At 59.5% G+C, this 8,485-nt stretch overlaps 1 protein-coding gene and 2 long non-coding RNA genes across 3 annotated transcripts in view; all 3 read right to left on the bottom strand.

Moving 5' to 3' along the window:
* Nucleotides 1-2,533: 2,533 nt before the first annotated feature.
* LOC115307564 (collagen alpha-1(XI) chain-like) lies at nt 2,534-4,015 on the bottom strand. The gene is made up of 5 exons (XM_029960599.1): nt 3,968-4,015; nt 3,761-3,823; nt 3,336-3,501; nt 2,949-3,055; nt 2,534-2,680 (listed from the first exon to the last, which is right to left on the bottom strand). Exons 1-5 carry the CDS (start codon nt 3,971-3,973, stop codon nt 2,534-2,536), a joined length of 489 nt encoding a protein of 162 aa, XP_029816459.1. The 5' UTR covers nt 3,974-4,015.
* A 1,788-nt stretch (nt 4,016-5,803) lies between these two features.
* Nucleotides 5,804-6,911, bottom strand: LOC115307561. The gene is made up of 3 exons (XR_003915873.1): nt 6,857-6,911; nt 6,547-6,600; nt 5,804-5,834 (listed from the first exon to the last, which is right to left on the bottom strand). It is a non-coding gene; the product is annotated as an uncharacterized LOC115307561 (long non-coding RNA).
* A 1,339-nt stretch (nt 6,912-8,250) lies between these two features.
* LOC115307560 overlaps nt 8,251-8,485 on the bottom strand; it is a 1,874-nt gene continuing 1,639 nt past the window's right edge. The window contains exon 4 of the long non-coding RNA XR_003915872.1: nt 8,251-8,352. This is a non-coding gene — a long non-coding RNA (uncharacterized LOC115307560). The remainder of the gene's footprint in view (nt 8,353-8,485) is intronic.

The following is an 8,485-nucleotide window of genomic DNA, read 5'->3' on the forward strand; positions in this document are numbered from 1 at the left end:
CCTGACCTCTGCCCACACCACAGGCAGTGCCCACCCCCCGGGCACAACCAGCTCCTCTTCCCCTTCCARCTCCCTGTGGAAAGGGAGTCTCTCCATGGCAGGGTTTTGGCTGCACCTCTGACTCCGTGTGCCCATGGCTGGCTGCCGGTGAAGGGGCAGTGCCAGGGGGTTCTTTCAGGGGTGGGAGCAGCTCCAGGGGGGAGAAAAGCCCCATGGGCAGGGCCAGAGGGGCTTTACAGGGCAGTGCCCCACACGACACCCAGCACGTTAGAAATGCACCCAGGGAGCAGAAATTCAATGCCAGAGTGGAAAATCCCTTTTCAAAGTGCTCAGACCCCTGGAAGTGGCCACCCCGTGTGCCCCTGGGCCAGCAAGGTGGTGACACAGCAGGGAGTGCTCCTGCAGCCCAAAAAAGATGCTGCACCAGGGATGGAGGTAGCCACCCCGTGTGCCCCTGGGCCAGCAAGGTGGTGACACAGCAGGGAGTGCTCCTGCATCCCAAAAAAGATGCTGCACCAGGGATGGAGGTAATAAAGAGCAGCACAGCCACACACACGAGTGGGCATTGCTTAAATCACTCCCGAGGGACTGTGCCCCCCTAAAAGCTCCCTTTGCTGCTCTCCTTGAGCCCCAGTGCAGGGTCTGGCCTGGCTGCCACACTGCTCTGCTGGCACGGGCAGCAATGCCCAAGCTCACCTGGGCACAGGTGAGTCAGGGCATCAGAGTCTGGGCACCGATGGGTGCCGAGAAAACCAAGGGTGCAGCACAAAGGCAGCTGAGGGCTGGGGGGCCTGGGGGCTGTGTCCACAGAAATAGGGGTGCTGGGAATCCAAACACGGCTCAGGTACCACTTGCAGGACCCTCTGCCCTCAGGGCCTGGCCTGGGCCACACAGCCCAGTGAGAGTGGGGTTGTTAGAGGGAAATGGTGTTGGGAATAACAAAAACGAGGTGGTAAGGAGAAATGCTGCAGCACTGGGGGCAAAGGGCTGCAATTCCTGCTCCAGAGACACTGCTGTGCAGCTCAGTGTTGCTCAACACCACTAAAACCCCTCTCTGGCCCTCCCTGGGAGTTCCAGACCCAAAACAGAGGCAAGATTTGGGGGGATGTGCATTTTTCACCCCTTTGCAGCCCCTGCTGTCTGGCTGGGCTGGAGCTGCTGGAGCAGCCACTGGCAGCACCACATGGACCTGGCTGGGCTCTCCCAGGCTGACTGGGCTTCTCAGCCAGGTCCTGGGGAAATGAGGCTCCAACTGTTTTTGCACTTGACCCAGGCAAAGAAAATTCCCTTTCCTGCCCCTCCTCCCAAGCTGGCTGTAGGTCTGCTCCTTGTCTTTCTTTTTTCTTTAGCAGACAGTTCCCAGTGCTTATAATTATATAAACCTCCCCCCAAGCAGTCATTAAATCAGCACCTTCTCATATATAATATATACATATATAATATATATATATATATAATTTATAGAGAAACGACTTCTGTAAACAATATTCTTCTACTCCAGAAGGAAGTGTAGTCCCGTGGCATAATGCAGCTACAAACACGGATCTCGGAGAGAACCTGCAGCTCCGGGGAGGGGGCGGGAGCCCCGTGCCACCCCCAGCCCCCACAGGATGGCTCTTGGGCGGGGAGGGAACCGGCTGGCTCGGTTTGGGTGGCACCAGTTTCAGCTGAAGCAAACTGGTCCGACTGTGAAACCAAACTGGTGCGAGGCGTCGCCGTTGTGAAACACCGCCAGGTCCCGCAGGGGCAGCAGCGACAGCTCCTCCGTGCTGAACTGGAAGATGGTGTCGGTGATGGAGGACTCGTTGTCCAGCTGAAAGGAGCACAGAGGGGCACCTGAGCGGCACGAAAATCCGCGAGGATCCCCTCAGAGCGCCTGCTGTCCCCTTGCTGGCTCCCGGTGGATGCAAAGTCTCCATCCCCAGCCCTTCCTGGCTTTTCCAGGGAGTGACCTTCCCCGTGTCCACCTCACCCCCTGCCACATCCCAGCCCGCTCCCAAAAGCCGCGGCAGGTCCTTGGCCGCAGGGATGCTCTCCATGCCCATCCCACCGGGTGAAGCCTCCCCCACCAGCTCCATCCCAAACTTCGGGGGTGCAAACACACGTCGGGGGGCTCTTGCGGGCAGAGCCAAGGTGTGCCAGGGCCGGGCTTACCAGGCAGCCCTGCAGGCTGGCCGCATAGCTCTGCTCCCGGGAGTCGGCCAGGAAGCGGATTTCCTTGGCGGGCTGGGGGTGGCCCCGCTCGGGGGCCGGTCTGCAGGAGTAGGACACCTTCTGGGTGGCCAGGCTGCTGTGCAGCCGCAGGAAACGGAGCTGCACCGGGCTGGCCCCCCTGTATTCCAGCTGCAGGGACAACGGGAGAGAAAACCGGGAAGCGGGGGAAGCTTGGAGCGGGCTGTGCTCCTCCCCGGCCCAAACCGGGCAGGATTCAGTGCCGAGGCACTGCTTTGGAGGTCCTTGCAGGAGGAGGTGTCACATCCCGCCGTGCACAGCCAGGGTGACCTGGGTGCTGCCCAGCACAGAGGGATGGGCATCAGGAGACCCCCGACCCCATGAGAGGGGCTCCGTGTCCCCGGGGCTGTTCCAGCTGGGCACTCACCAGGAAGCCCCCGGGCAGGGTGCTGAACCACTCAAAGGTGTCCTCGGAGCTGTAGGTGCTCAGCCAAGCCTTGATGGGGACCTGTGGGAAGCAGGGACCGTGCCATGCTGCCCCAGCAGGTGCCAGTGGCACTGCCAGGACAAGGAGCCAGCATACAACCCTGTCCCTGTCCCTGCAGCCTGGGCACACGCCACGACCAGGATCCTCCCTCCAAACTTTTCCACCATGGCAGGGGTCACCATGGCAAGGGACTGGGCACACAGTCTCTCTCCAGCCCCACCAACCCTCACCCTCACCCACCCCAAGGGGTCACAGGGGGCTGAAGCTGCCCCCCCAAAGCCCCCCATACCTGGTTGTGGACAGGGGCTATGCAGGTCTCCCCCCCTGCTGTGAAGTTGCAGAAGGCCACCAGTGCATCCTGGGGGCTGCCCTGGTTGGGGTCAATGTAGTACTGCCCTGCAGGGAGGCAGAGGGGAGCTCCTGGCACCCGGGTTTTGGCACAGAGAGGGTGCCACACAATGCCACCCGCCCCAGCTGGTGGCACATCCTTGGCTGCCACCTCCATCCAGCCTGGCCACCAGCCCCTTTCTCTAGGGACGCCCATGAAACCCAACTGGCCTCATCCCCCAAATCCTTGTTCCCTCTTAATTGCAAAGAGCTGCCTGTCCCTGCACAGGCTCTGGAGAGCTGGACAGACCCAGAGCCCACGGTGGGCACCCCACATGCCCCCTGGTACCATCGGGCAGGCTGGGGTGTGCCAGCAGCAGCTCCTTGCAGGTGGTTGCTGGGTTGGTTTTGGTGCCATTGGGATGCTCAACGAGGGCTTGGAGCTCCTGGTTCAGGGTGTCCAGCAGAGCCCAGACTGCAGTGTAGTTCAGGTGGTTGGAGGAATAAATGAGGTGCTAAGAGAAAAAGGGGGGGATATATCCAAGGTGATCTTAGCCCCCCTCTCTTATTTTGGTCAGGAGCATCCTCAGGGGCTGAGGGAAGGGATGGGATGTTCAGGGGACAAGGACAGGCGTGGTGGGAGAGGGATTAACAACATCTGCTTGGTCCTTGTGCACAGGGGACCTCAGAAGCAGCAGGACATGGGACAGATGCCCTGTCAGCCCCTTCCCTCCCTGGGTGGCACCCACCCAAAGGGGATGGGAAGCCCCTCACCTGCAGCTCCTCCTGGGACAGCACCAGTGAGGGCCCGCTGGGACCAGGGGGGCCGGCCAGACCCTGGGGGACAGTGACAGTGCTGTGACATTGGCTGCTCCTCTGACACTCTGACACTGCCAGCAGGATGGCCTGGCATGGCAGGACCTCACTGCCAAGTCTGGGGGAGCGAGGGCCCCAAATTTTGGTGCCGGTGGCTCCACTTACCGGCATTCCCGGCGTGCCCCTGGGGCCTGGCAGGCCCGGGAAGCCCCTCAGCCCCTGCCAAAGGACGAGGTGGAAAAGGGAAGGAAAGCAAGGGGGGGAGATGCTGCTGTGCTGAGCTGCACCCCGGGGTCCCCGTGGGCACCCTGCACCCCAGGAGCAGGAAGGAGGGCAGGGTTCCCTGTGCCAGGGCTGATCCCGGCTCCAGCCACTCCCCACTACTTACTTTGGGTCCAGACAAGCCCTGGAAGGAAAGGACAAGGCCCAGCTAAGTGGGAGGGAGGTGGGATCAAAGGCCCATCCCAGTGTAAACCCTGTGGGGCCAGGAGTGAACCCAAAACTGCCAGGAGGGTGAAGGACTCACGGGTGTCCCGGGAATTCCAGGGTGTCCCTGTGGGCCAGGGGGGCCAGTGTCACCCTGCAAAGACACCAGAGGTGGTCAGGGCACTGCAAGGGGCATCCTTCTAAAACCCAATCCCTTCCCCACAGATTTTGCATGGAAAAACAAGGAATTCACCCCAAACACTCATGTTAATCCCTGACATCCCTCTCCATCCTTCTCTCACCTGTTTTCCCTTGGGTCCCGGCCTCCCAGGGATGCCATGGGGTCCTGGCTTGCCCTAGGAGATGTGGCAGGATGTCACACAGGGTGACAAGAGACCAAAGGGAGGAAGGAAAAGAGGAAAAACCATCTCCCACCTTGAAGCCATCGTCCCCTTGCTGGCCCAGGTCACCCACACTGCCCTTCTCGCCCTAAAAGAGAGTCAGGGAGAGCTCTGGGGACAAAGAGAAGGGCAGAACCCCCCCAGGACAGCAGCCTGGGTGGGGGGCTCTGCCCTGCAAGGTGGGGTTTGGGCCCCCTGCTCTGGTTACCCATCAGGGGTGAGCAGTGGAGGGTTTGCTGCCTGAACCTTGGCAGGAGGTACCAGCCTGGGGATATCTCCCAAAGCCAAACACCTCCTGGCCTCCAGCAAGTGGCTGGAAGTGGGAAGCTCCCAGTTACGGGAATGCAAAATTTCCCAATGCTGGCTGCAAAATTTCTGCCAAAAGAACCCCCAAAACAAATCCCCAAACCCTCATCCTTTGGGTTCAGGATTGGCTGAACCCTCATTGCTGGGGAGGGAAGCAGTGGGATGGATGATGCTCAGCTGCCAAAATGAAAGCCTGTTATCCCAGACTAAAATACCTTTCAGGAAAACCTCAGAATTTCCCAGGAAACACCTTCAGGAGATAAAGAAATGTGCTGAAATGTGGTGGAGCAGGGGACAAACCCCAGCCCAGGCTGCCACAGCCTCCCCTCTGCCTGTGCCTCAGGCACTGCCCTTCAGCTCCTGCTGCTGCCACTGAGCTCCCAGGGAATTCCAGCTCTATTGATTCCCAGGGTTTCATTTTCCTGAAGGATGTGAGCAGCTCCCCAGCACCAGGGACTGCTTGTCTCTCTTATTTATGGCTGTGGGGCTGAGGGATGGGATGGTGAGGACGTGCTTGGCTTCCCAAGCCAAGGGTGGATCCATCAGTTCCTCGGGAATGGCACAGAGGAGGTTTGTGCTGCATCAGCATCACTGCTGGGAGCAGGGGATTGAAAGACTGATTTATAAGGCTGTTGCTGCTCTTGCAACTTCAGAAGATGGAAAAAGGCCTGGTTTGGGAGCAAATCTAAAGGTTCCATCTCCCATCACCAGGGGACATGACGGTCACCCCCAGAGAAGGATGTTGGAGCCATCAGGATTCCACAAGAGGGGAATAAATAAATGATGCCATCCAGCAAATGAAGCACTACCCAGGGTTCCCACTGTGCCCAGGACATGTCACCCACCTTGTGGCCTTTGGGTCCAGGGTCTCCTTTCATGCCCTTCAGCCCTGGGATGCCCTGAGAGAGAAATGTGGGATGAGCTGTGGGACCACATCACCCTGTGGCTGAGCTGCTCCCTGGCAAGGAGGGACCTCACCACAACCCAGGCTGCTGCCAGCATCTTAAGAATTTCAGGCATTTTTAGGAAATTTGAGGCATTTTTCTCATTTTTTAGAAACTTTGAGGCATTTTTCTCATCATGTCTTTGATTTTTGCTTGCAGGAGGATCCCCCAGCAAACCCCGTTAAAAATGCAGTTCAGGTGCCTTGGCTCGCTGGGAACATCCCGGATTTCTTTGGTGAAGTTGCCAAAGTTGGGATTTTTTTATTTTTAAACGGAGAAAAAAAGGATTTCTAGGAATTAAAAGAAATATTTGAGGGTTTTTTTGTTGTTGTTGTTGGCCAGTGCTGGTAACAGCTGGTCCCTCCAGCCACGGGAAGGTGGGCACAAGTGCTCAGCACTGCTTGGCATCAGAAACTGCCCTGCAAGGGAAGGATTTGGCCTCCAGAGCCACATATTGGAACTGATGGGATTTGCCTGACTGCACACACCCTGCTGGGAGGTTCATGTGGGAGGAGAAGACAAGAGGAGATGGATGAACCACCTAAAAACTCCCCCTGTTTTAAATGGGTCTGTAATTTGGGTGTTCATGGAGCTGGGTCACACAGTGGTGCCTACGGGGGTCAAAGAGGGAGCAGCAGCCCCCCAAAACCCCCATGCTGATACTCACATAGGGGCCCTGGGGGCCCTGGGGTCCTGGAAGCCCTTTGGCACCTGGGGAGCCCTGAAATGCAAAAGTGAAAGGCCCTGGCTGGTGTGCCCAGAGGTGTGGGGTGATGCTCCAGTGCCCCAGGAGGGTTGGGGGTGTGGGAGACCCCCTCCCAGGGCTGGGAGGGATGAGGGACACAGAGCCCTCCAGCTGCATTGGTTTGTCCTCTTCTAATCCAGGGGCTCGGGTGGGAGCACCCCTGGCTTGGCAGCACCCCCAAAGTGCCAGGTTGCCAGGGCAGCTCTCACCCTGGGGGGAAAAGTCAACCTACCTTGTGCCCTCGGGGACCCCGTGGGGGCTGGTGGCCCATCTTGCCTCGCTTGCCCTGGGAACAGCAGATCAAAGACTCAGGAACGATTCCAAAATAATCCAGCCACCCCTGGGCCCCTGGGATCTGAACCCCCAGCAAACCAGGGTCCCTCTGGAAAACCTCCCCAAAAAGCTCCCTGCCTCCTGCCACCCTCCCTGGGGACAGCAGTGCCACTTACCCTCCTGCCAGCTTCTCCAGGGACCCCTTCCTGCCCTTCCTGCCCCACGTCGCCCTGGGGGAAGAAGAGATGGGAGATGGGAGTCTCCAGGAGCTCGGCCACTTCCCTGCCCAGGAGTGGGGAAGAGGAGCTGTGCCTGCATGGAAGTGGGGACAGAGCTCACCAGGCACTGGGGGAAGGACACCAAAGTCCCCTGTGCCCCCCCAGGGCCACCTGAGCCAGGGGGGAGGCAGCTCCAGGGGCTGAGCTGGGGAGATCTGCCAGCCCCTCACTCAAAAACCGGCCAAGGCAGCCCCAGGGCATCCTGTGTTTGCCAGGCAGGGAGAAACAGGTCCCTGCAGGTTCCCTCTGGGTTCTCTCCATGATCCACAATGGGACTGACCAGCTCAGGCTCAGCCACCCCCTGCCAGCCCCACAGGAGGATTTTGGGGGTACCTTTTCTCCTTTGCGACCTTTCCATCCTTTAGGACCAGCTTGTCCCGGAGAGCCCTAAAATCCCAAAGGAGAAGGAAAGCCCTCTGTGAGGACACTGTGCCAGGGATGCCCCTCAGCCTCCCTGCCCACCAGCCAGCTCAGGAGGATGCTCCAAGCTGGAATCTTCCATCTGGCATTTTTGCAGGAGGAAGGTGGGCAGAATGGGGCTGTGGGGGGAGAGGCCACCCATGTGGGACCTCAGCACAGCCAGGAGATCTCAGCATCCCACTGTGCCAGGGAGAACCAGCACGGCTCCATCCCACTCCTCACCATTTGTCCTGGTTTCCCTGGCTTGCCTGGCTCCCCTTTTGCACCCACCAGGCCCTAAGAAAGAAAACAAAATCCAACCCGAATCCAAAGAATAAGTTCTAAGGTTATTCATGCGAACCCAGGGCGGGTTTGGGCACAGTTAGAGGGGTGAGAAAAGCTGGAGCAGGGAATGGGGCAGCAGAGGAGCCCACTCACCTCAGTGCCACTCAGCCCCGTGGCTCCAGCTTCGCCCGGGGGCCCAAGAGAACCCTGAGACCATTTGGGGACAAAACACAGGGCTGGCACCAGGGGAGAGCAGGGGGGACAGGGCACAGCCCCTGCCTTGCCCTGGGAGCTGGGCTGGGGTTGTTCTGCCCTCTCTGGTGCTGGAGCTGTGCCAGGGAATGTCCCCCCGTGGGGATGTCCCCGTGGCACAGGGAGGAGTTACCTGCCGGCCTGGCTTTCCCTTGGTGCCCGTCACTCCTCTGGCTCCTTCGTGCCCGGTGTATCCCCGGAGCCCGGGGGCACCTGCCAGCCCCTGAGCCCCTGCTGAGCCCTGGGGGGCACAGAAATGGGGGCACTGCTCACCCAAACCCTCCCGAGCAGGGTCTGAGCAGCTGCTTCTTGAGGAGCTTCAGCTACACCCGGCTTTGCAAACCCCCCTGGAGCTCATCCCACATCCCAGCCTC

This window comes from Manacus vitellinus, unplaced genomic scaffold (assembly GCF_001715985.3).
Source record: "Manacus vitellinus isolate BGI_N305 unplaced genomic scaffold, ASM171598v3 scaffold_27_pilon, whole genome shotgun sequence".
NCBI lineage: Eukaryota > Metazoa > Chordata > Aves > Passeriformes > Pipridae > Manacus > Manacus vitellinus.

What these genes read in the sequence shown, in the direction of transcription:
- LOC115307564 (XM_029960599.1), bottom strand. An exon ending in TGTCCCAGGAGGAGCTGCAG is followed by an intron (nt 3,502 to 3,760) that starts GTGAGGGGCTTC and finishes TTTTTCTCTTAG; the next exon opens with CACCTCATTTATTCCTCCAA. An exon ending in TAGCCCCTGTCCACAACCAG is followed by an intron (nt 2,681 to 2,948) that starts GTATGGGGGGCT and finishes TGCTTCCCACAG; the next exon opens with GTCCCCATCAAGGCTTGGCT.